We start from the raw sequence: 25,421 nt of genomic DNA on the forward strand, positions 1-25,421 counted from the left end.
GTTGGAGCCTCTTGGGGGAGGTCGGAGCCATTGGCCGGGGGTCCAGAGCCATTGCGGGGCGGGTCAGAGCCATTGTGGGGGGGTCGGAGCCATTGGGGGGTGGCCAGAGCCATTGGGGGGGGTGGCCAGAGCCATTTTGGGGGGGGTCGGAGCCATTGGGGGGTGGCCAGAGCCATTGGGGGGGGTGGCCAGAGCCATTTTGGGGGGGGTCGGAGCCTTTGGGGGGGATCAGAGACATTTTGGGGGGTGATCAGAGCCATTGTGGGGGGGGGTCGGAGCAATTGGGAGGGGGTCCAGAGCCACTGGGGGGGGGTCGGAGCTATTTGGGGGGGGGTCGGAGCCATTTGGGGGGGGTCGGAGCCCTTTTGGGGGGGGGGTCGGAGCTCTTTTGGGGGGGGGGGATCAGAGCCATTTTAGGGAGGGTCGGAGGCATTTCGGGAGGGTCGGAGCCATTGGGGGGGGTCGGAGCCATTTTGGGGGGGGGGGTTGGAGCCATTTCGGGGGGGGGGGGGGCGGAGCCATTTCAGGGGGGGTGTCAGAGCCCCAGGGGGAGGCCGGGAAGGTTTAGGCTTTACCTCGCAGATCTGCTGGGCGAAGAGCAGGATGTGGGCCAGGCTGACGTTGTGCTTGGGCAAGTAGTCTCGCAGGCTGCCGAGGGGGACGTACTCCATGATCAGCTGCACGATCTTCTCCCCTGGAGGAGGAAGGAGGAGGAGGAAGGAGGAGGAGGAGGAAAGAGGAAGGCGGCGGCGTGTGAACCCCGTGGGGAGAGGGGAACAAGCCAGGGGCACCCAAACCCCAGCCCTCTGCCAGGAAGGGGATCCCCCCTTCCTCGCTAGCTGGCTGCCGAAAAAATCTTGGGGAATCGGGGGGTTTTCGGCGTCCCCGCGGCAGCACCGGCGCCGGGGGCCCCCCCCGACAAGGCAAGCTCGGGCTCTGCCGTCGGGCGTTCGCCGCCGCCGCCGAGGGCAAAACCCGCACGGGAGAGACAGCGACCGCCCCGCGGCCGCCACCAAAGCCACCACGCGTCCCCCGCCGGCCGCCTTACCCTGCTCGCTGCAGCAACCCTTGTACTTGACGATGTTTTCGTGATAAAGCGTCTTGAGGATCTCGATCTCCCTCTTCCAACTGGCCAGCAGCTGCTGGCTGCAGCCGGATTTGAGGGATTTGACGGCCACCATTTCCCCCGTCCCGTCGTTGGTGGGGTCGTAGCAATACAGGCTCACCTTGCCGAAGTGACCCTGGCAAGGAGAAGGCACGGAATTTGGGATCCCGCCCAGGAGAAGCTTTCCCGGCTTTCCCCACGCCCGGGAGCGGCCTCGCCGGGAGCTCTCCACCGGGGGTCAACAAACTCCTCGGACAGAGGGGAAGTCCTCGGTGAAAAGAGATTAAAAATAAAGACTTATGACCCTCGTCCAGATGCAGATTCTTTAGAAATCAGTCCGGAAAAGAGGCTGGTTCACCCAAAGGCGACCGGAACGTATGAATCACGCAGCAGCGCAAGCCACCACGATAAAACCTGCTACGGAGGGGAACCGGCTCCGAGCCCCTCCGCGCTCCCCACTAAGCTGCCCTCGGGATCTCCATCAGCTCCGTGGCCCCTCGGGGATTTATCGTTATCGGCTCCTTCGGGGATTTAGAACGGGGGAATCGTTTGGGTCGGAAAGACCCTTAAGGCTCATCGAGTCCCCTCGTTAACCGAAAACGACCAGAGTCCAGCCCTAAACCACGTCCCTCGGCGCCGCGTCCACGCGCCTTCTAAACCCCTCCGGGGACGGCGACTCCACCGCTGCCCCGGGCAGCCCGTCCCGGTGCTCGACAACCCTTTGGGGGAAGGAATTTCTCCCGCTATCCCACCTAAACCTCCCCGGGCGCAACTTGAGGCCGTTTCCTCGCGTCCCCTCGCTCGGGACGAGGGCCCGACCCCCCGCCTCGTCGCAACCTCCTGCCAGGTCGTGGCGGAGAGCGAGGGGCTCTCCCCTCGGCCTCCTTTTCTCCGGGCTAAACCGCCCCGGCTCCCTCAGCCGCGTCTCTTGTTCTCCAGACCCTTCGCCGCTCTTCTCTGGACGCACAGTCCCACCTCGAGCCCCGCAGAGCCGGGGCGGGAGCTCACGGGCGGTTCGGGTGGGAAGGGACCTCGGAGCTCATCCAGTCCAACACCCCCCCCCCCTGCCCCCAACCCGCGGGCGGGGACGTCTTCGCCCCCATCGGGTCGCTCGCAGCCCCTCCGACCTGACCTTGAACGTTTCCAGGGAGGGGGCACCCACCGCCTCTCCGGGCGAGCCGGGCCGGCCTCTCGCCGCCCTCGGCGTAAAGAATTCCGGCCTTGGGTCCGGTCTGAATCTCCCCTCTCTTCGTTCGGAACCGTTCCCCCTCGGCCCGGGGCTACGGGCCCGACCGAGAGCTCTGTCCCCGGCTCTTATCGGTACCGAAAGGCGCGGTAAGGTCTCCCCGGAGCCTTCTCCTCTCCCGGCCGAACACCCCCGGCTCTCCCAGCCTGGCCTCACGGCAGAGGGGTTCCAGCCCTCGGATCCTCTCCGTGGCCGCCTCCGCGCCCGCTCCGACAGCTCCGGCTCTTTCCTGCGCTGCGGAACCCGGAGCTGGAGGCGGAATTCCGGGGCCGGGGGGGATCTCAAGATGCCGCTCACCTCCCCCAGCTCCCGAATCTTTTTCAGGTAACGCTTCTGAAAGACGGTGGGGTCCGACACCGGGAAGTCGGGGTTCACCGAGGTGACGTCCACGAGGTCTGGAAACGAAGGGGGTTGAGGGGAGAGCGGAGGTCGCCCCGCCGCAGGGACGGCTCTGCGCATTTTCTCTCCCAACCCCTGCGCCCAAAGAGCGCCTCTTCTTTTCCCTTTTTCACCTTTTTGCCCTTTTTGGTCTTTTCTTGCCCTTTTTTTGCCTTTTCTTTTCCCTTTTTTGCCTTTTTGGGTCTTTTTCTTACCTTTTTGGGTCCTTTTCTTGCCTTTTTTTGCCTTTTCCCTTTTTTGCCTTTTTGGGTCTTTTTTTTGCCTTTTTGGGTCTTTTTCTTACCTTTTTGGGTCCTTTTCTTGCCTTTTTTTGCCTTTTCTTTTCCCTTTTTTGCCTTTTTGGGTCTTTTTCTTGCCTTTTTTTGCCTTTTCTTTTCCCTTTTTTGCCTTTTTGGGTCTTTTTCTTGCCTTTTTTTGCCTTTTCTTTTCCCTTTTTTGCCTTTTTGGGTCTTTTTCTTGCCTTTTTTTGCCTTTTCTTTTCCCTTTTTTGCCTTTTTGGTCTTTTTCTTGCCTTTTTTTGCCTTTTTGGGTCTTTTTTTTGCCTTTTTGGGTCTTTTTTTGCCTTTTTGGGTCCTTTTCTTGCCTTTTGGGGTCTTTTTCTTGCCTTTTTTTGCCTTTTCTTTTCCCTTTTTTGCCTTTTTCCCCCCTTTTTACCTTCACCCCCCTTTTTACCTTCACCCCCCTTTTTACCTTTTCCCCCCCTTTTTACCTTTCTTTCATTTTTTAGCCTTTTTGCCCTTTTTCAACCTTCTTTTCCCCCCCCCCCCCCCCTTTTTCTGGCCCTTTTTGCCCCCCCTCACCCAGGACCAAAGGGTCTCCACAGCCGCCCCACACCCCGCCGCCGCCAAGGCCCCCCGACCGATTCAGGGAAGGGGGGGGAGGAGGAGGAACAACGGGGCTGTAAACCACCCCCCCCCCACCCCCCAAAAGCGGGACGCCCCCGGCTGCGGAGCCTCACTGTGCGGCTGGAGCTGGGTGAGATCCCGCAGGATGGTCCGGAAGGACGGCCGCTCGACGGGGGTGTAGTTCAGGCACTGACAGATGAGGGTGGCCAGCTCCTTGCAGGACGGCTCGGGCAGGCGGTGCCTTTTCTCGTAGAAACGTTCTTTCTAGGAGCGAGGAAAGAAAAGCAGGTCTCGAACGGGGCCGGATCCATCCCGGAACAGATGGAGTCGGGGGGGGATGGAGGGAGAGGAGAAGGCAAGTCACCTCCGAAGGAGTGCGCTCCTTGAGCGGGACGTCGGCGTCGAAGCAGATTTCCAGCAAGGTGGTGCCAAAGCTCCATTTGTCGGCCGCCGTGCTGAGGTTTCCCACATCCCGGACGCATTCCGGGGCGATCCAGGGGATCCGGTCCACGCGCTCTTTGGGAGAGGGAAGGCGAAGCCAGGCGTTGCTGAGGATACAGCCGGAGAGACCCCCGCGAACACGGCGGGGTTGGGGGGGGGGGGCGGGGGGGAAGCGGGATCCCAGCCACCGGGGAGCCGCGGTGGGACCGTCTCCGACAGCAGGGTTGAAGCCAAAACCAGCCACTGTCACAGAATTGGCATGCCCGCACGTTCGAAACGCCATATATCGCCAAAATTAAGGTCCGAAAGGCGGGCAAGACCTTGCCGAAAGAGCTCAGGCACGACCCATGCTATTCATTAGCTACCTGGGCCGCAGGAGGGGAAAATAAAAAAACCCCACCCAGATTTTCAGCTGGGAACAAGCCCAGGCCCAGCCCTGCTCGGTCCAAGCGCGGGACGACCGAATACCTTCTCGAGAGAGCACGGTGAAGCTGACTCCGGGGTCGCTGAGCTTCACGAAAGGCACAGATCCATCTTCCAGCCCCTTCCTGGCCAGCAGGATGTTTTTCGCGCAGACGTTGCCGTGCACCAGGTTTTTGTCCTCCTGCGAAACCGAGGGGACGCAAAGCCTTGGAGAAACTCCCGCCGATGCCTCAGAACACGGTCACGCCTACGGACCCCAGCGGAAAATAAAAACGCAGGACTCCCGGCTCTAATTACGTGTGTCACCTCCCCGTCTCATTATCCTTTTGCAGAAAGCTAAATCCGGGGCCGGGGGGACGGAAATAAAAGGAACAGGAGGATTACCCAGCGGCTGGGGCGCACGCCCTCACAAGCAGCTCGCGAGCTTTCCCAAGCCGCCGTCCGGAAGCCAAGCGAGCGGGGAAGGCAGCGTCCTCACCCGGGGGCTCTTTCCCAGCTCGGGCGGCCCCAAAACGTAAGCCGGGGAGGCGGGATCCGGCGTTAAGAAGTTCACGCGTGCTACCCCAGCCGCCCGCCTCCGGGAAAAGAGGGAGCGAGGACGGGTCTTGGGAGGGGCAGGCAGGGCACGTGAACGCTAAAAATCTGTCTATCTGCTCGGAGGGCAGAGGAAAATGTGGCAGATCCTTCCCGCCACGCTGCCGGCAAGAGCCAGGGGCGCAGCTGGAGCAAAAGGGGCTCGGAGGTGATCTCCAGCACGGTTCCCCGCCGGGGAAACACCCAACTCCCAGCCCATTACCAGGTAGCTCAAGGCACTGGCCAACTGCTTGGCCACGGTGATTTTCCAGCCCACGGTGACCCGGCCTTTCTCTTTCCGCAGCAGCACGTCCAGAGGTCCGTGTTCCACGAACTCCTCCACCATGATATCTGGGGAAGACGGAGATATTACCCTCAGCCCGGCGCAGGAGCCCATCGGCTCGGCGGCGGCCGAGGAAAAGGCACCGGCACAAAGCGAGGCCGGCTGCGGCGAAGGGTTTGGGGGGGGGGGGGGGGGCGGGGGGGGAGGAAGAAGAGCCCCATCCTTACTCTCGGAGCCTCGCACGCAGACTCCGTGCACGAAAGCCAAGTGGACGTGCGACACTTGGCTCATCAGGCTGGCCGTCTCGAAAAACGCCTGCGGGGGAGAGGAGAGAGGGTGTCACGAAGGGGGACGGTCTCTCGGAGCACCCAGAGAGCGGCTCCGAGCTGGTTTCCGCTCCGTCCCACCTCCCCTTCCCCAGCCCGGGGTGGGGGGGCAGGGTGGGGGGCTCACCAGGGCGATGTCTCTGTGGCTGGGGTCCAGGACTTTGAGGACCACGTGCATCTCCCGGCTGTTGTTGTTCTGCTCGGTGGAGAAATACTCAGCTTCGTCGTCGGCCCCGGCGGTCCCGCAGACATTCAGCACCCCGTCGTAGATGTTCGTGCGGGTGCCCTGCCCCAGGTGGGCTCGCTGCAGGCAGACGGAGAAGGCACGCGGGTGTCAAGACCCCCAGGCAGCGTGCACGGGGGGGTGTGTGTGTGTGTGTGGGTGTGTGTGTAATTTTCGGCCTTGCACGCGCGAGCCGGCTCTCCCCGCTTCCCTCTGCGTCACCTCCGCACGCCGCTGTGGGTGGCAGGGAAGAAACTGCCTCCCGCCCGGACCCCGCTGCTTCTGCGCGGCTCTTTCCCCCCCCCCACCCTTCCTTGGAGAGGGAAGGAATAAAGCGCCGAACCAAACCCGCTAACTGCCCCACGTCTCTCTCCTCTCCGCGCCAGCGGCGTCAGGGGTGCGGTAGCATCCCCCCGGCTCAGGAGAGCAGCCTCCTCCAGCCAACGTATTTACCCGCAGCCTCCCGTAAACCCCGCTGCCCGGGAAGGCAGAGCACGCAACCTGAGTGATCTCGTTCTTGCGGATCTGGTGGAAGCTGAGCTGGGTGAGGTTGAGGATCTGCTTCGCGCTATCCTTCACCTTCCGCGTGATCAGCAGGTCCGAGATCTCTGCAAGAGGAGGGAAGGGACGTACGCTAAAGCCCCAGAAACTACCGGACGCCCTCGTTCCTCGAGTCCGACGGAGGGAAGATCGCCCATCCTCGTACCTCCTGGTTTGGGCGGACAGCATCTCTTCACCGTGAAGCTTTCGTCACCAGACTTGAGCGTGCAGCCCTTGAGTACATCCAAGAGCTCCCGCAAAGTGGAAAACTCCCGGTCCCACCCTTCCAGCACAAAGGAGTTTCCTTTTATTTGGATCCGGAACTGCCTGTACTTGAGGGCTCCCTGCTGCGCCCCGGGAGCCTGGGAAAGAGAGCGTCAGGACGGGCGTCGCAGCTCCCCCGTCACGCAGCTCAGACCAGGCGCGGCCCGGCTCGTTCCTAACGTCCCGGAGCTCGCCGTTCCCGGGAAAGCTGCACTGGGAATCGCATCTTACCTGCTGGTGGCCCCTTTTCACCACGGAGAGGATCATCCTGTTGAAGTCAAGGACGCTCCAGCGGATGATGTAGAGCCCTTCCTCCTGCTCCTCCCGCCGCAGCTTGGCAAAAACAAACTCCTCCCTGGCAGCCGGAGAAAGGGGAACGGCGTCGGATAAGCCCCGAGGATGCGGCACGTCCTCCCCACCGCCCCCCACGGGGCAGATGCCGCTTACTGCATGGGCCCGTGGATGCCGTTCAAGATGCTCATCACGACTCGCGGCGGCGCCACTTCGTGACACAGGTAGTGGCTGGAGTCAGCCGTGAGTCGGAAATAACCATCCACCAGCGAGACCAAGGAGAGCGCGCTCTCGGAGGACGGGAGAACCACCTCCTGGAAAGAGGGAGGGGAACCAGGGTGAGAAGCCACCGAGGCAGAGGGCGAGCAGCCCAAAATCCACCTATCCTTTTCGCCAGCCCGAGGAGGAGGGCGTAAAACTCGCGCTTGCTGGCGTTAACCCCGGAAAAGATCCTCGTTCTTCCCGGCGCCGCCGCCTCCTCCCGGTCTCTGAAGGGCAACTACGGGCTCCCGCCTGCATCGAGACGGTCAGCGGGGCAGCTGGAAGAGAACAAGCCCCACTCACCAGGCACTTGTTGTCCTGCCGGTTGATGCTGACCCTACAGTCCTTGATGACAATGTGCGTGATCTCCCGGAAATCGCAGAAATGGGCCCATTTCGGCTCGCTCCGCTCCGCCGGCTGAGTCGGCCCCTTGGGCTCCAGCTCTCTGTTTCTGCTCTTCCTCCCAAAATATCCACGATGGGAGAAGTTCTCGACGTTCTGCAGAGGCGGAGAAGCAAAGGCATCGGTTCCAACCCTTCCGACCGCCGGGAAAGGGCACCGCTAGCTGGTGATGGCTACTGGCCAAACTGGGATAAGCTGGAAAGGAACTCGGGGTGCCCGGAGAGCCCGAGGAAAAGCCCAGGAGCAGGAGCTAAGGGAAAGGAGCCGGCGTGGGACGGGATTTGGATGGGAACGGCTCTTCCCATTGACACCGTCTCCCACAGCGTTCTCCCCGAGAAGCTGGCGGCTCACGGCTTAGACAGGCGGACTCTGCGCCGGGTAAAAAACTGGCTGGACGGCCGGGCCCAGAGAGTTGTGGTGAATGGAGTTACATCCAGTTGGCGGCCGGTCACGAGCGGTGTTCCCCAGGGCTCAGTACTGGGGCCGGCCTTGTTCAGTATCTTTATCAAGGATCTGGATGAGGGGATCGAGTGCACCCTCGGTTTGCAGACAACACCAAGTTGGGCGGGAGCGTTGATCTGCTCGAGGGTAGGAAGGCTCTGCAGAGGGACCTGGACAGGCTGGATCGATGGGCCCAGGCCAACTGTATGAGGTTCAACAAGGCCAAGTGCCGGGTCCTGCACTTGGGCCACAACAACCCCACGCAGCGCTACAGGCTTGGGGAAGAGTGGCTGGAAAGCTGCCTGGCGGAAAAGGACCTGGGGGTGCTGGTCGACAGCCGGCTGAACATGAGCCGGCAGTGTGCCCGGGCGGCCAAGAAGGCCAATGGCATCCTGGCCTGTATCAGAAATAGTGTGGCCAGCAGGAGTAGGGAAGTGATCGTGCCCCTGTACTCGGCCCTGGTGAGGCCGCACCTTGAACACTGTGTTCAGTTTTGAGCCCCTCACTACAAGAAGGACGTCGAGGTGCTGGAGCGTGTCCAGAGAAGGGCAACGAGGCTGGCGAGGGGTCTGGAGAACAAGTCTGATGAGGAGGGGCTGAGGGAACTGGGGTTGTTCAGCCTGGAGAAGAGGAGGCTGAGGGGAGACCTCATCGCTCTCTACAACCACCTGAAAGGAGGTTGTAGCGAGGTGGGGGTCGGTCTCTTCTCCCAAGTAACAAGCGATAGGACGAGAGGAAATGGCCTCAAGTTGTGCCAGGGGAGGTTTAGATTGGACGTGAGGAAAAATGTCTTTACTGAAAGAGTGGTTAAACATTGGACCAGGCTGCCCAGGGAAGGGGTTGAGTCCCCATCCCTGGAGGTATTTAAAAGACGTGTAGACGAGGTGCTGAGGGACATGGTTTAGTGGGCATGGTGGTGTTGGGTCAACGGTTGGACTCGATGATCTTGGAGGTCTTTTCCAACCTTAACGATTCTATGATTCCCACCCAGCGGCGGGGAGCGCGAGCGCCGACCTACCTCTACGGGCACGGGCCGCCACTGGATGCCGCTCGTGCCGGCGACGAGGACTTCATGGGTGACAGGTCGGTCCTTGGGGAGCAGCGCGTGCCCGAGCTCCAGCTGCGAATGTCCCCCGTTGACGTACAGCTGCACCTTCTCGCCCTCGGAGGAGGTCTCCAAGGAGAGCACGGGGAAGAGCTCGCTCCCGAAGCGAGGAGCGAGGTGCTCCAAGGTAGCCAGGTATTTGTACATGATGTCCTGCACCGTCAGCTTGCCGGTGCTGACCGTGTGCCGCTGGAAACGCTGCACAAACTTCTTGAAGACGTTTTTCATGCGGAATTTGGTCAGGTAGTTGTTCTGCTGGATCTGGCGGTAGAAGGACCGCGGGATGCAGTCCTTGAAGCTGCGGGAGGGAAGGAAGAACTGGTCAAGCAAGACCTCACGGGCGCCTACGGCAAAACACGCAGCCGGAGGAGCCGCAACCGATCTCTCCATCACCTAAACCAGCCCCAGACTCGCTCCCGGTGAGGAGGACGGAGAGGAAAGAGGGTGAGAAACCAGAAGAAACCCTTCAGACAACCGCAGAGCAGAAAGTCCCCGGCCGCGAGGCTGCGAAGCCAAGCAGTCACCTGTATTTTCTGGCCACTTCCTCAAGGGAGATGCCTTTTTTGATGGCGATGTGAGAGAGGTGAAGCACGGCCATGCCCAAGCTTTCGTTCTTGAACCTCTGGATCTCCTGTTCGGTCTGGAGGTCTTTCAACGACGCGACGTCGTTGATGAATTCAAATTTCCCCTATTGATGAGAAAAAGTGAAATAAAGGGGGGGGGGAAAAAAGACCCCGCGCTGACTTCCGGAGCGCTTTTTCTTGTCTTTTTTTTTATTTTAAAGGTGTAAGGGGATCCCCCTCGGCTCGGCTCCCGGCCTCCCAGGGAGGCTTCAAGCAGGACAAAGGCTTTCCGAGGGCAAAACTACAGCTGTGTCTGTCCTTTAAACAAAGCCCTGGCAGATGGAAACCCAGATCCTGCCAACAGGGCTGAGCCGAATCCGGCCGGATCAAGAAAAATCACCCAGGTTCCCCACAACTCCAGGCGCGACCGAGCCGCCGGCCCGTCAGCCGGGTTCATTACCTGCTCGAACAGATACTCGAAGGACGATTTGTCAAGCAAGGCTCCTCCTTGCAGCTTCTCGTCGGGGGAGTCGCTCTGTCGGGGCACGTTGCGATAAACCGCCGGTTCCTTGTCGTTCATCCCGTGCCAATTCCGAAAGTAGTACCTGGAGGGGAGGAGGCGAGGAGAACGGCGCTCGCACGTGGGGACGGGAGGGCTGTGGTCTGTCCCCCGTCCTCTCTCGCAGCCGAGGGCGGCCGAAAAGGACGCCCTGGGTTTGCCTCTAAAGCCAAACCTGGGTCCGGCGCCTGCCCTGGACCTGCTCGAGGTTTGTTTCACCCGTAAATCCGCCCCTTCCACCCGGCGCGGCCGCTTGCCCCGTGCCCGGGGGCCGCCGGGGGACCGGAGCCGGCTCCCAAAGAGGGTTTTTGCCGAGGTTTTGTCACCGGCTGTCTCCAGAGGACGGGGAAAGGACCGGCAGAGCCAGAGCAGAGAGGTCTGTCCCACCCCAGCCCAGCCGGGGGTCACGCTCCCGGCTCGGAGCGGTGGGTTTTGGGGTTTGTTTGGGTTTTTTTTAGGAGCCGAACTTCTTGAAACCCCATCGCCGACGCCAGAGTCGGCCACGTCCTCAGCAAACGCGACCTGAGCGCAAGGCGACGATCCTGACGCCGGGAGGCAAAGGGGAAGCAACCGCTTCCCGCCACCAAAACCGGTTCCTTTAAGCTTTTCTCCACCACGTTTTACGCCCAGCTGTGCCGTACAGCAGACGGAATACACCCCCCTCGGCAGAGCTTCCTCAAAGGGACCCTAATTAACTCGTGGCTGCAACCGAGCCCGACCTGCAAACGCCTCTTTAAGCGGCACCGCTCCCCACAACGCCGTTTCGCAGCCCGGCTTGCTCCGCGCCGAGCTTTCCTGCCGCTGGAGCCCAGGGGCTCCGAAAAACGGAGAGCAGCCGGGGCGAGGAGCGTCCCTCCGACCGCCACATCTAAAAAAAAAAAAAAAAACCCAGAACGCCGGCACGAAGAGAGCTCTGCGGGCAGAGGGAGTTTCTGTTCCCCTCGCCCAACCCCCAAAGCCGCATCTCCGCCTGCGGTTAACGCGCCGGGGTTATTTCGGTGCTGGTGCCGCAGGCGCCGGCGCCAGCCGAGCTGCCTCGAAACCAGAGCCGAAGGAAAAGGACTTTCTGGCTCAAAAAGCCAGAGCTCCCCGACTTTATCCGCGGTCGGAGAGCTACGGATCACGGCGCACCGGGGCCGAGGGATGCGGAGGTGTTGGCCACGAGGACTCGAAGCCTCCCTCCTGGCACACCGGGAAGCGTGGCTCCCACGGCCACCATTTCAAGCCTCCTCGGACAACAGGGCGCAGCCGCGCACGCGACGACGACGACGACGACGACGTCCCGGCGAGGCACGGCGGACTCGCGGCGAGCCGGCGCGGCGCCTCGGAGACCATTTTCTGCTGCCTGGGTTGCGTTCGGCGCAACGGCCGGCTGCGGAGAGAGGCCACGGCTCGGTACGCCGCGGTTCCCCAGGAAGGAGGAGGTATTGCAAGCCGTGTAACACAGGCTAATACATCTCCAAACCAGGTTTTCCGTTTCTCCCTCGCTTTTACCTTCGCTACGACTCACCATGAAAAAAAAAACCAAACAACCCCCACCACCACCACCACACAACCCAAACCCCAACAAAACCGGCCTGAAAAAGGTCTCCTAATAAAAACGCCAGCGGCAACGTTTCGGGAGGAAACACGAAGATCGCCGTCCCCGTCATCCCCAGGGAACCCGAGCATCTCGCAGAGACATCTACAGAAAAACCCCAGCCGTCGCCTTCCCGGCGACGCCGCAGCCCTGGGCTCACTCAGAGAGGCCCTCGGGCGTTTCGCTGTCGGTCTCAAAAGACTTCAGAGGGGAGGGAGCCCCTCTCAGATTGTCCCGCTCGGGGACGGAGCCGAGAAGGGGGAGCACGGGCTGGATCAACCGGGGAGAGACGCGGGGCGAAAAGCGGCGGAATATCGGGAACAGGGAAATGAAATTTTTCCGCGCCGAAGGAGAGGCAGGGGCTCCAAACGCGTCCCGTTCCTCCTTTAATCCTTCCGAGTCCGATTTAGACGAGCCCCGCTGAGTTCGCTCAGCTCCCCGACCCCGCGCCAACCTCCGCACACGTTTTCCAGGCGAATCTGGAAACAGGTAACGCGGCGGAGGGCGGGAAGCGGAAAAGCAAGCGGCGTTATTTCCAGCGCAGCCCTATTAAAGCCCGGCACGTCTCTGCTCCGCAAGCAAGAGGAGCTCGGCTGCTCCGCAGGGCTCGGCTCCGAAAAACGGGGCAGCAGGGGGACGGAGCCGGGGTGGGGGGGGGTGGGGGGTGGGGGGAAGGGAAGCGGCCTCACCTCATGCGGAAAAGCAGGTTGAGGTTGGTGTCTTTGCCGATTTTGAAGAGGTGGTTGGGCGGGAGCCAGACTCGGCTCTGGGTGTCGTAGAGGGCGAAGAGGCTGTAGCACAGCGGCGTGATGCCTGCGAAGAGAAGACGATCGCCGTCAGGTGCCGTCGAGCCCGTAAAAATTCACAGCTGATGTAGGGGAGGGGAGGGGGGAAACCACCCCACCACCCCCCCCACCCCCCCCACCCCCAAAAAAACCCCTTTTCTTCACTCCCAACCCCTCCGTTCTACCGGCAGCGCAACCCCCTCCCCGCTGCCGACACCCCACCTCCGGGGACCGAGGCGTCCTCCTCGGCCCCGCTCGCAAATGTCAGAGGCAGGATAGTCTTTAAAAAAATGCCATTTAAGCGAGACGCCGCGTGCCTGCCGGCCTTCTGGCGCGCTCGGGGAAAGCCAGCTGGCCAGGGGAGCCTCAGCAGTTTTTCTTCCCAATAAACCGCCGCGCGGAGCTGCTCAGACTGCGGCGAGGGGAAGGGGAGTTAATAAAACCCATGGGAAACCTGAATCAAGAGGGATTTGCCGGTTAAACCTTAGGCGAGAGCTAAAACCTTCTCCCAGCGGTTAAAAGGAGACATCAGCTGCCCTTAATTCAAACCCACACGGCTGCGAACCGGCCCCTCAGACCGGGAAGAGCCCAGGGGGAGGTGCCCGGCGCGATTTCTGCGGCTCCGCCGGGAGAAATCCACGGCGAGGGGAGGCGGAGCGCTCGTTAAACGGGGACGCTGATGAGCGGAGGTGAAGTAATTGCTTTTCAACTCATCACGCTCCAATAACTCACGGACCCGTCGGCCTTGAGCCTCCGGGTAGAGTCATCCCACCCGGCTGCTCAGGGACTCCGGAGCGAGGGGGGATGCCCAAATTCCAACGGGAGGATTTGCCAACGGCCGGTTAGCGGGAAGCTGCTTCTTAAAAACAACCCGAGAGCCCGGATTTATCGGCTAAAACAGCTTAGACGGTCCCGGAGATTGGGAAACTGGAAATTTCTCAGCGCCGGGACGCAGGACACAAGCCGGTTGGGTATTGAGGTCTCAGAAGAGAGAGAGAGAGAGTTCCCCGGCGCTCACCGATCCTCCGCGCGAGGTCGATGCAGATCTCCTCGGCGCTGAGCGTGCCCCGGGCGTAGGTCTGGCACCGCTCCCGCTCCTCCTCGCCGCTCCAGTGCAGGCAAACCTTCAAGCCGCCGCTCGCCGAGAAGCAACAGCCTTCGGCGTCCGACTCGCTGTGCTTCACCGCGCATTGGCACAGAGACATGGCGACGGCCCCCGAAGACGCCCCAGCTGCAGGGGGGGGGGGGGGAGGAACCCAAACCCAGTGAAATAAATAAAAACGAGCGTTGGCAAAGCACGGAGCGCCCCGCCACCGGTCCCTCCCGGTCGGGCAACCGGGCGCCCTCCGCCCCGACGCCGGGGTTTTACGCACCTCGCCGTCAGATGAAGCATAACTCGGTGCCGATCTCCGAAGGCGGCGGCGCGGGATGGGGGCTGTTGTCACCTGGGGCGGGGAGGGAGGGAGGGAGGGGGGGGGAAGCGATCCGTCGGTGAGACCGGGAAAGCCGGATCCCTCCGTGCCTCCCCACACCGCAGCGCCGGCATCGCTCCCCACCCCGCCCCGCCCCGCTCTTCTCCGCGGTCTCTCCCGGCAAAATCCGGCGCCTCTTCCCCGGCTCTTTTTTTTTTTGCTGACGAAGGCCAAACCAGATCTCACTGCCGCGGCTCGACTTCCTCCGATGGCGGTAAACACCGCAGGGAGCTCTCGCTCAGGGCCAGGACTCTCAGGCGCCCTGGCTCTCTCGGCTTGGCGAGCTCGCCGCGCGCTCGCCGCGCCGCCGGGCAGGGCTTTTCGCCTTTTAAACGAACCCGGGGCTGCGAGAGAGCCGCGCCGAAGCGGCACCACACCCCCACACCTCCCCACTCCACCCCACCCAAAAAAAAAAAAACCAAACCAGCTTCGCCGCGCCGTATCGACGCCGAACACGACGCGGGGAGAAGGACCCGGCGGCTCTATCTCCCGCCGGGGGACGGGATCGGCCCAACGCCGCCACCCCGGCGATACGGTGAAGGAAACCAACCTGCGGAGCTAAACCCCGGCACTTTGGGGGGGGGCCGGGGGGGGGGTGGTGGTTCAAAAGCCGCCTCGAGCATCGCGCCCTGCTCCCCACGTCCCCGCCACGAGGGTTTCCCCCAGCCCAACGGCCAGGGGAGCGAGCGGCGAGGCGAAACAAGCAGGTCTCGCCCCAAAAAGCCGCTGTTTTGGGTGCGGGGCGGCGTTTGGCTGGGGTACAAAAAAAAAAAAAACCAAACCACCCCACGAGAGATACCGAAAGAAGCCCCTTTTTCCAGGAATTTTATGCCGGGGCGGGGGTCTTCCCCCCTCAGGAAAGCGCCTCTCCCGATCCTCCCAAGGCGAAGCACGTGACGGCATTACTTCAGCTTCCGCCCGCAGGCGCGGAAAGATCCCGAAGCCAAACCTTGGCAGATTTCCCCCAATTCCCTCCTCGGGAGGAGAGCGGAATCCGAAAGAGGAGGCCCGCTCCGTCGGCTTCCTCGTTTCGGAAAAACCAGGGGAAGCCGGCCGAACTGGTCGCAGCACCCTGAAGCGGGTCGGCGGGAGCTCAGCACCCCCGAAAACGAGTTAGAAATAACCTTTCAAAGGCTTTTTTATTTTGGCATCCGAGCTCGGTGCCGACAAGCGGACAGGGCGAGAGGGCTCCGCAATTTGAGTCGGGGTGGAAAAACGGGCTCCGAAACGATTTGGATTTCCCCAAGCGACAGGTTGGCAAACAAAACAAACCCTCCACCAAACCCCCTGGAAAAGCCCGGAGCGATCCTCGCGCAGCAGGATCCAACCTTCCCCCCCCCGCCGTTACTCGTAACGGGGGCAAATGCTGACGCCTCAGGGCACAAACCTTCCCGATTTCACCCCGATTTCGGCCTCCGCCGTCACCGTTTCTTCCACCCGGGCGTCGCGGGCTCCAAGCACAGGCCTGGTGGGGAGAGGGGAAGCGAGTTACGAGCCGTGCCTTGCAACCTCAGCACGGCCGCGCTCCCGAAAGACGCGGCCGGTGAGGATTTCGCCCGTCTCCGCTCCAGATCCGCACGCGCTCGGCCACGCCGAGGACTCGGGTCATCACCTGGGATAGATTTTGACCCGTTTCAGCCTCTCGGAGGGGTTTCACACACACACACACACACGCACAGAGTCAAGCCGCAGCCCCTCGAGCCTCCGGTCACAGCCCCGTGCTGCTAACGGCGCCCGCCGGCCCCCGTTTGCTCCCTGCCCCCGTGTTTTTGAGCGGAGAGCGGCGTACACGCGCGTTTTCTGCGCGTTCCCGAGGCGGCGGGGCAGAAAACCGCCCGGCCACCGGCATCGCCCGGCGCGAGAGGCTGGAAGAGGCCGCCCCCCCACCACCACCACCCCCCCGAGAGCTAAAAGCGGCGGCGGTCCTTGGTCGTGGGGCGGCGTTAAACGGGGTGCAAAGTCCGGGGCTGGCCGGGAAAGGGCGAAGGGAAAGGCGGAAGCGCGGGGGCAGCGGGGCCCACCCGCCCCACGGTGGCAGGGGGACGGCGGGAGGGGAAGGCGGGCAGCTGCCGGTTGGTGCCGGCGCCCCTTCCCGCGGGCAGCCAAGGCCTAACGCCAGGCAACCGTGTCCCCCCTCCCGTCCCCCCCCTCCCAGCCCCACACATCCAGGACCGCCCCCCCCCCCCCCCCGCCCCAGCCCCACGCATCCAGCCCCTCCACGTCTCCCAGCCCCACGCATCCTGACCCCCCCCACCGCCTTCCAACCTCAGGTACCCTGACGCCCCACCCCAAAGCCCCTCAGCTTTGCTGAGGCACCCACATGCCCCATAGCGCCGGGGCCCCCAGCCCCACAGCCCCCGAGCCCCCACAGCCCCTGAGCCCCACCCCTGAGCCTCCTAGCCCCACACATCCTGAGACCCTCAGCCCCACAGAGCCTGACACCCCCACCCCGGAGCCCCTTAACCCCACACATCCTGACACCCCCAGCCCCCCACGCCCTGACCCCCAGCCCTGAGCCTCCTAGACCCACAGATCCTGAGACCCCCAGCCCCACAGATCCTGTGACCCCCGCCCCTGAGCCTCCTAGCCCCACATATCCTGACACCCCCACCCCGAACCTCCTAGCCCCACAGATCCCGACGCCCCCAGCCCCACATATCCTGAGACCACCACCCCGAGTCTCCGAGCCCCACACACCTTGGCACCCCCAGCCCCCCACGCCCTGACCCCCACCCCTGAGCCTCCTAGCCCCACAGATCCCGACGCCCCCAGCCCCACAGATCCTGGACCCCCACCCCGAGTCTCTGAGCCCCACACACCTTGACACCCCCAGCCCCCCACGCCCTGACCCCTACCCCTGAGCCTCCTAGCCCCACAGATCCCGACGCCCCCAGCCCCACAGATCCTGGACCCCCACCCCGAGTCTCTGAGCCCCACATATCCTGACACCCCCAGCCCCACACATCCTCAGAGCCCCCCCCCAGAGCCTCTGACACCTCCCCCCCCCCCAGCTCCCCGATCCCACAGGCCCGGACACCCCCGCCCCTCACCCCACAGGCCCCGACGCTCCCCACGGGCCCCCGCCCCGCAGGCCCCGACCCCCAGCCCTCGTCCCTCGCCCCTCCCGGGCCCCCCAGCCCCGCACACACCGGCCCCCCCCGGCCCGGCCCCCCCCCCGGCTCGTACCGGGCCCCGCTCCCCGCCGGCCCGGCCGCCGCTCCGGTTCCCTCCGCCCCGCAGAGCCGCCGCCTCCCATTGGGCCCGAGAGACGCGCGCTGCCATTGGCCCGCCGCCGCCACGCCCACACGCCTTCGCCCCATGGGCGGGGCGCGGAGCGCGGCCCCTCCCCGGCGAGGGTCGGCGGCAGCGGCTATTGGCTGCCGAGCGGGGAGGGGGAGGAGCCTGAGAGCGGGAGGGGAGAGGGCGGGGCAACAGCTGACCCAAAATAGGAGGCGGGGCCAGAGGGGGCACAGCTGGACCCAAACCGGGGGGCGGGGCCAGAGGGGGCACAGCTGGAGCCAAACCGGGGGGCACAGCTGGATCGGGGGCACAGCTGGACCCAAACCAGGGGGCACAGCTGGATCAGGGACACAGCTGGACCCAAACTGGGGGCACAGCTGGATCGGGGGCACAGCTGGACCCAAACCAGGGGGTGGGGCCAGAGGGGGCACAGCTGGACCCAAATCGAGGGGCGGGGCCAGAGGGGGCACAGCTGGACCCAAACCAGGGGCACAGTTGGATCGGGGGCACAGCTGGACCCAAACTGGGGGGCGGGGCCAGAGGGGGCACAGCTGGACCCAAACCGGGGGGCGGGGCCAGAGGGGGCACAGCTGGACCCAAATCGAGGGGCGGGGCCAGAGGGGGCACAGCTGGACCCAAACCGGGGGCACAGCTGGATCGGGGGGCAGAGCTGGACCCAAACCGGGGGCACAGCTGGATCGGGGGCACAGCTGGACCCAAATCAGGGGGGGGGCCAGAGGGGGCACAGCTGGACCCAAACCAGGGGCACAGTTGGATCGGGGGCACAGCTGGACCCAAACTGGGGGGCGGGGCCAGAGGGGGCACAGCTGGACCCAAACCGGGGGCACAGCTGGATCGGGGGGCAGAGCTGGACCCAAACCGGGGGCACAGCTGGATCGGGGGCACAGCTGGACCCAAATCAGGGGGGGGGGCCAGAGGGGGCACAGCTGGACCCAAACCGGGGGGCGGGGCCAGAGGGGGCACAGCTGGACCCAAACCAGGGGCGGGGCCAGAGGGGGCACAGCTGGACCCAAACCAGGGGGCGGGGCCAAGGACACAGCTGGATCGGGGGCACCGCTGGACCCAAACTGGGGGCACAGCTGGACAGCCCTGGGCACAGCTGGATCCGAACCGCGGGGGGGGCGCGGCTCACAGCTGGATGAGGGCAGGTTCCTACCCAGGCGGGGGGGGCCCCCACAGCTGGATCCAAACTGGAGGCAGAGCTGTAAGGGCTCACAGCTGGATCCAAGCCGGGGGCCACAGCTGGATGGAGAGGCGGCCCCAGCCGACTGGGGGGGACCCCCACCCCAAATCCCTTCCCCCCCTCTGCCAGGGGAGGGGGGGCTGAACCCTCCGCCCCCCCCAGGAGCCAGCGGGGCAGGGGGTACCACCCCCCCCAGGAGGACTCCGGCTCGTCACCGTCCCCAAATCGTCCCCAAATCGCGTCGTGTGTGTCATCCCCCCCCCCCACTCCACACCCGGCTTCTTCAATCTCTCTTTATTCAACGCAACAGCCACCGCCGCCCCCCCCCCCCCCCCCCGGCGGTAACCGCCATTTCGCCTCCCCCCCACCCCCCCCGAACCCCCCCCAGGGCCGAGGAAGGGGGGGGGGGGGGGAAAGGGGGCACAAGCCACCACGAGTCTATGGCATGTAAAGGGGGGGGGGGTGTGTGTGTGCGAGATGGAGGGGGACGGGGGGAGACCCCCCCCTTTACACCAGGTTTTTTTAGCTTTTACAGCAGGTTTTTAGCCTTTACACCGGTTTTTTTTCGCCTTTACACCGGTTTTTTTCGCCTTTACGCCAGGATGGGGGGTTTTTTTTTGCCCCCCCCCCCACCCCGCCCCCCCCAGCTCACGCATTTCCTTTCTCCTCGTCGCCGTTTTCCTTCTTAATTTCTTCGTAAAGGGTTTCGCCGCCTCCTTTCTCGGCTCCCTCCCCGCTCTTGGCGTTGGGGACCCAGAGCCCCGAGTCGATGCAGCGCTGCATGTGGTATTTGGCCTCCTGGAAAGAGGAAGAGGAAGGGGGGGGGACGACACACCGCGACGATGTCGTCCATCCCGTGTGTGTGTCGTGTGTGTGTCCCCCCCCCAGGGGTGGGGGAGGAAAAGAAATCCTCACCGTGGGATCCATTTTGCTGATCGTGTCCTGCAACATCTGGACGTCTTTGACGTCAAAGCATTTCTGCAGCTCCTGCGAGGCCGAAGAGAAAGTGGGGGGGGGGGGGTGTGTGACGGTGACGTGAACACGACACGCACGCGAGGACCCCCCCTCCTCCCCCCCCCCCCACACACCTCCAGGACGTTAAACCGTGACCCAACTTTGCTGGTTTAGCCCTTCCCCCCCCCCCCCCCCCCAAAACCCGAACCCCCGAGGGCGCGGGGCGGTACTCACGGGCGGGAGGGACTCGTACACCTCCACGGGGTCGAGCCCGCCGGGGCCCAGCCGCTTCTGCCGCTCCTCTTCCTCGTACTCCTTCATCGCCTTCTCGATGCGCACCTTGGCTCGGCCCCGCACCCGCTCCTTGAAGGCTTCCAGCTCGTCGTTGAAGCCCTCCATGTACTGCTGGTCCGCTGTCTGGGGGGGGGGGGGGGGGCGTTCAGCTCCTGCTGGACCCCCATTTCCCCACCCCCGGACCCCCATTTCCCCGCCCCCGGACCCCCCATTTCCCCCCCCAACCCCCATTTGTCCCACCATTGACCCCCATTTCCCCACCCCCGACCCCCATTTCCCCGCCCCCGGACCCCCATTCCCCCCCCCAACCCCCCATTTGTCCCACCATTGACCCCCATTTCCCCACCCCCGGACCCCCATTTCCCCGCCCCCGGACCCCCATTCCCCCCCCAACCCCCATTTGTCCCCCCATTGACCCCCCATTCCCCCCCCCGACCCCCCATTTTCCCCCCCGGACCCCCCATTTGTCCCACCATTGACCCCCTTTGTCCCCCCTGAACCCCCATTTGTCATCCCCCCGGACCCCCCAGACCCCCATTTGTCCCCCCCAGACCCCCACTTTCCCCCCCAGACCCCCACTTGTGCCCCCCAGACCCCCACTTGTGCCCCCATTGACCCCCATTCCCCCCCCGACCCCCCATTTCCCCCACCATTGACCCCCATTTCCCCCCCTGGACCCCCATTTGTCCCCCCTGGACCCCCCCAGACCCCCATTTGTGTCCCCCGGACCCCCATTTTTTCTCCTGGACCCCCATTTTCCCCCTGGACCCCCCCCAGACCCCCATTTTTCCTCCTGGACCCCCATTTGTGCCCCCCAGACCCCCATTTCCCCCCCCCAGACCCCCATTTTTCCTCCCTGGACCCCCATTTCTCCCCCCCAGACCCCCATTTGTCCCCCCCCAGACCCCCATTTCTTCCCTCCCCGGCTTCCCACCCGGCCGCATCTCTTCCACCCCCAAGCTGCCGAAAGCCGCGGCGGTGCCGGGGAGCCGGAAAACCACCTGCCTGGGGGACAAAGGGGGGGCGCCGGGGGGGGGGACGGGGACGACGGCGCAGGAGGGGGGCATCCAGCCCGGTTCTCACCTTAATTTTGGTGAAAAACTGCCTGAAACAAGCCCTGGGATCGACCTTCAGGCTCTTGGCCAGCTCCAGGATGAACTGCATGACGATGGTCTGGTGGGCCACCTGCTCCATCAGGGCGTGTTTCTGCCGGCGGGGGGGGGACACACACACACACAGGGGGGGGGGACACGGGGGGGGGGGGGGGGGGGGAAGGGACGTGAGGCCAAATTCCCCCATCTCCGCATTCCTCAGGGAGGTCGGAGGAAATGGGGGGGGGGGGGGGGCTGGTTCCCAACCCCTTTTTGGGGTGGGGGGGCGGGAGAAATGCCGGCGGGCGGTCGGGGGGGGGGGGGGGGGGACAGACAACCCCCAAAAAAATCGAGTGCACCCCAAGTTTGTGGACGACACCCGAGTCGGGCGGGAGCGTGGGTCAGCTCGAGGGTAGATCCCAAGGGAAGGGATCCGGACAGGCTGGATCAACGAGGGGGTGTGGGGGGGGGGTCGAGGCCAAGGGGACAAGATTCAACCAGGTTCGACGCCGGATCCGGCACCGGGGTCGCCGCAACCCCACACAACGCTACCGGTTTGGGAAGAGGGGAGGGGGGGGGGTTCTGCGCCCCCCCCACCAGTCCCGCGCTTGGACGGGCAGCGTTAGCTTCGCGGTTGGACTCTACGACCTCAAAGGTCTTTTCCAACCGAAAGGATCCCCCCCCTCCCCCCCCGCCCCGGAATTCCGCCTCCAGCTCCGGGTTCCGCAGCGCAGGAAAGAGCCGGAGCTGTCGGAGCGGGCGCGGAGGCGGCCACGGAGAGGATCCGAGGGCTGGAACCCCTCTGCCGTGAGGCCAGGCTGGGAGAGCCGGGGGTGTTCGGCCGGGAGAGGAGAAGGCTCCGGGGAGACCTTACCGCGCCTTTCGGTACCGATAAGAGCCGGGGACAGAGCTCTCGGTCGGGCCCGTAGCCCCGGGGCCGAGGGGGAACGGTTCCGAACGAAGAGAGGGGAGATTCAGACCGGACCCAAGGCCGGAATTCTTTACGCCGAGGTGGCGAGAGGCCGGCCCGGCTCGCCCGGAGAGGCGGTGGGTGCCCCCTCCCTGGAAACGTTCAAGGTCAGGTCGGAGGGGGCTGCGAGCGACCCGATGGGGGCGAAGACGTCCCCGCCCGCGGGTTGGGGGCAGGGGGGGGGTGTTGGACTGGATGAGCTCCGAGGTCCCTTCCCACCCGACCGCCCGTGAGCTCCCGCCCCGGCTCTGCGGGGCTCGAGGTGGGACTGTGCGTCCAGAGAAGAGCGGCGAAGCCGGCGAAGGGTCTGGAGAACAAGAGACGCGGCTGAGGGAGCCGGGGCGGTTTAGCCCGGAGAAAAGGAGGCCGAGGGGAGAGCCCCTCGCTCTCCGCCACGACCTGGCAGGAGGTTGCGACGAGGCGGGGGGTCGGGCCCTCGTCCCGAGCGAGGGGACGCGAGGAAACGGCCTCAAGTTGCGCCCGGGGAGGTTTAGGTGGGATAGCGGGAGAAATTCCTTCCCCAAAGGGTTGTCGAGCACCGGGACGGGCTGCCCGGGGCAGCGGTGGAGTCGCCGTCCCCGGAGGGGTTTAGAAGGCGCGTGGACGCGGCGCCGAGGGATGCGGTTTAGGGCTGGACTCCGGTCGTTTTCGGTTACGAGGGGACTCGATGAGCCTTAAGGTCTTTTCCGACCCAAACGATTCCCCCGTTCTCCAATTTCCCCCCATTCCCGGGCAGGAAAAGCAAATCGACCCCGCGGCAGAAAAGGCCAGCGAGGCGAGGGCAAGGCAGGCCCGGCACAAAAAACCGGCGGGGAGGGTCTCATCCCGGTTTCCTCACCTCTTCCACCTCCAGATCGATGCACCAGATGACTAAGTAATTCGCCGTCTCCTCGCAAACGAGGTGAGGGTTGTCGGAGAGATATTTCTGGCTGTCTCCCCAGCGCCGCAGCATCCCTTCAAAGCAGGGCAGCCCCAGTTAGCGGAGGAAGGTTTTGCGCCCGTTTAAAAAAAAAAAAACAACGGCCTCTAAACCTCGTCAGCAACATAAAAAGGAACAAAAAAAAAAAAAAAAGAGGGGTGGGGGGGGTGGCAGAGGGAGAGGGGACTCATCCGAGGTTAAATTAAACACACACACACCCACACACACCCCCCCCAAAATTGCGACTAACGAAGGCGACGCACGAAGCTTCGCCCGGGCCGGGCGAGCAGGCGAAAAAAAAAAACCAAAACCCCAAACAAATCACCAAAACCTCGCGGAAAAAGGCGTCAAATCGTCAATTCTTCACGCGGGCGAGCGACTTCCCAGCCGCTCCCGGCAGCGGAGGAGGAGGAGGAGGAGGAAGGGGGGGGGGGGTGTTCCCCAGCTCGATGGCCGCAGGGAGTGCCCCCCCCCCCCCCCAGCCCCAGGAAGGGGGTGCCGCCCCCCGAACGCCGCCCGCCGCTCACCGAAGTGTTTGATCTGCTTCTCATATCTCTCCACGAAGGTTTTGTGTTTCTTCTCTTTCTGTTCCTCCGTTTCTTCCTTCTCCTCCGGTTTGACGTTGAAGACGCTCTGGGGAGCGGAGGGACGTGAGCCGCCAGCCCAGCGACTCGGGGCCGGAGCGGGGGGGGGACACACACGCACGATACGGGGAGGGGCTCCCCCAAACCCACCTTGCTGAAGCGTCTTTGCTGAGGGTGTCCACGTTCCAGGGCATGTTCTTCTCCTTCTTCTTCAGCTCCTCCAGTTTGTTTTCCCAGCTCTTCTCTTCGTTCTTCAGCTGCTGGGCTTCGGCCTGGAGCTTCTCCAGCTCCCCTTCCCGCTCTCCGGATCCGACACCTCCAGCTCCTTCATTTTCTTCTGGCACTCGGCGAGTTTCCGTTTGCATTCCCTGCATCCTTTATCCAGCTCTTCTTTTTCCTTCTGGAATTGCTCCATCCTCTCCACTCGAGCCTGAAGGCGAACAGGACGGCGGGAGAGACGGCGGGGACATCGTTAACTCTCTCCCGCGGCCCTTCCCGGCCTCGTTAGCCGCGCTGCGGGAACGCCCCACGCGCTCTCCCGGATCCGTTATCCCTGTGGAATAGGGTGAAGCACGAGGAGCTGCTACGAGGGGAGACCAACGTCCCCAAAACACCCCGGTTTAGAGGAAAAACTCAAGCCCCTCCAGGCAGCTCCGGAGCGTTTTCTTGGAATCGGGAGGGAAGAGCTCGGGCAGCGGCTTCGTCCCTTCTCCCTGCCAAATCGGGACCGACTCCGGGAATACCGCGGCTTCCGAGTCCCCGAGGATTCGGTCCGCTCCGGCTCCCGGAGAGCGCGGGGCCACGCAGTCGTGTGTGTGTGTGTGTGTCCCCGTCCCCCCCCAAGCCCCTCCCGAGCTGGAGAAACCCCCTGCGAGAAGCCGGGGGGGCCGGTTAGGGGAGCCCGGCCCCGTCCTTCCAGCCCCAGGCAGGGGACGGCGTCACCTCCCCCAGGGGGACACGGGGAGGGTCCGGGGAGGGGGGGGGAGGGCAGGGGACACGTGTGGGGCCAGGCCCTCGACTGTCCAGGCCCCAGAGGGGCCCAGGGGTCCCCCCGGCACCCTGAGGGGGCCGCCTGGGTGGGGGCTGTGCCCCCAGGGGAGCCCCCGGCCCGCTCCCCAGGGGAACGGGGAGCCCCCGAACATGGCGGGGGGGGGCTGGTTGCCATGGAAACAGGGGGGCCCAGGGGAAGGGGGGGGTGTCACAGGGAACTGGTCGCTATGAGGATGGGGGAGCCCCCCCCCCAGGGGTCCCTGCAGCCGGTCGCCATGGGAACAGGGGAGTTCCCCCCCACCCCGCCCCGGGGCCTGTCGCCATGGGAACGGGGGGAGCCCCCTCCTTCCCCATGGGGGTTCCTGCAGCCGGTCGCCGTGAGAACAGGGGAGCCCCCTCCCATGGGGGTCCTGGAGCCGATTGCCATGGGAACAGGGGAGCCCCCCCCCATGGGGGCCCCGGGGCCTGTCGCCCTGGGAACGGGGGGAACCCCCCTCCTTCCCCATGGGGGGGGGGTGTCCTTGGAGCTGGTTGCCATGGCAACGGGGGAAGGGGGCCGGGAATCCCGGGGCCCGTCGCCATGGGAACGGGCCTCCCGGGGAAGCCGGGCCCGGGGCGGGGCGGGGCGGGCGGGCTGGGTGCGCGGCCGCGGGCCGCACCTGGTGCCGCCATCGGAAGAGGCTGGCGGTGTCGATGTTGGGGTGAGTCTCGTCCTCATCGTCCGAGACCTCGATGTGGTCCACACGCTGTAGTCCACCATGGCGCGGCCGCCCCCGGGCCCGCCGCCGCCGGCCGCTTCTGGAACCCTCCAGCGCCCGCCCCGCCTACTTCCCCGCCTACTTCCGCCCGCGACGTTCGCACTTCCGGACGCGCCGTCTATTTGCGCCCTTCCGGTTGCGCCCGCCTCCCTCCGCGCATGCGCGCGGCCCGCAAGGGACGCGCCAGCGCGGCCGCCTCGCCCGGCACAAAGATGGCGCGGGTTTTAAAGAGACACGCACGCCGGAAAAGGGCGGGGAGGGGGGTGGGAGGGCAGGGCCTCCCCCCCCGCT

The 25,421-nt window shown here is 64.5% G+C and overlaps 2 protein-coding genes across 2 annotated transcripts; both read right to left on the reverse strand.

Moving 5' to 3' along the window:
- Positions 1-575: 575 nt before the first annotated feature.
- TYK2 (tyrosine kinase 2) lies at positions 576-14,098 on the reverse strand (the record flags this gene model as incomplete). Its single annotated transcript, XM_076360662.1, has 21 exons — positions 14,028-14,098; positions 13,673-13,885; positions 12,559-12,682; positions 10,192-10,336; positions 9,693-9,856; positions 9,082-9,466; positions 7,524-7,718; positions 7,116-7,273; positions 6,900-7,023; positions 6,571-6,766; positions 6,366-6,472; positions 5,769-5,945; positions 5,543-5,630; positions 5,256-5,383; positions 4,505-4,640; positions 3,960-4,111; positions 3,709-3,859; positions 2,649-2,746; positions 2,268-2,585; positions 1,049-1,241; positions 576-694 (listed from the first exon to the last, which is right to left on the reverse strand). Coding segments are annotated over exons 2-21 (3,345 nt in total), but the record flags the coding sequence as incomplete, so codon positions are not given.
- Positions 14,030-25,191, reverse strand: LOC143171584 (hsp90 co-chaperone Cdc37-like). Its single transcript, XM_076360635.1, is given in 12 exon segments — positions 14,030-14,099; positions 15,514-15,591; positions 19,223-19,368; positions 19,486-19,557; positions 19,759-19,941; positions 20,902-21,024; positions 22,718-22,833; positions 23,326-23,429; positions 23,533-23,677; positions 23,680-23,812; positions 25,032-25,111; positions 25,114-25,191. Coding segments are annotated over 12 exon segments (1,203 nt in total). The 5' UTR covers positions 25,133-25,191; the 3' UTR covers positions 14,030-14,095.
- Between the last annotated feature and the right edge of the window lie 230 nt (positions 25,192-25,421).

The sequence above is a fragment of the Aptenodytes patagonicus genome, chromosome 28, assembly GCF_965638725.1.
Source record: "Aptenodytes patagonicus chromosome 28, bAptPat1.pri.cur, whole genome shotgun sequence".
In the NCBI taxonomy this organism is placed as follows: domain Eukaryota; kingdom Metazoa; phylum Chordata; class Aves; order Sphenisciformes; family Spheniscidae; genus Aptenodytes; species Aptenodytes patagonicus.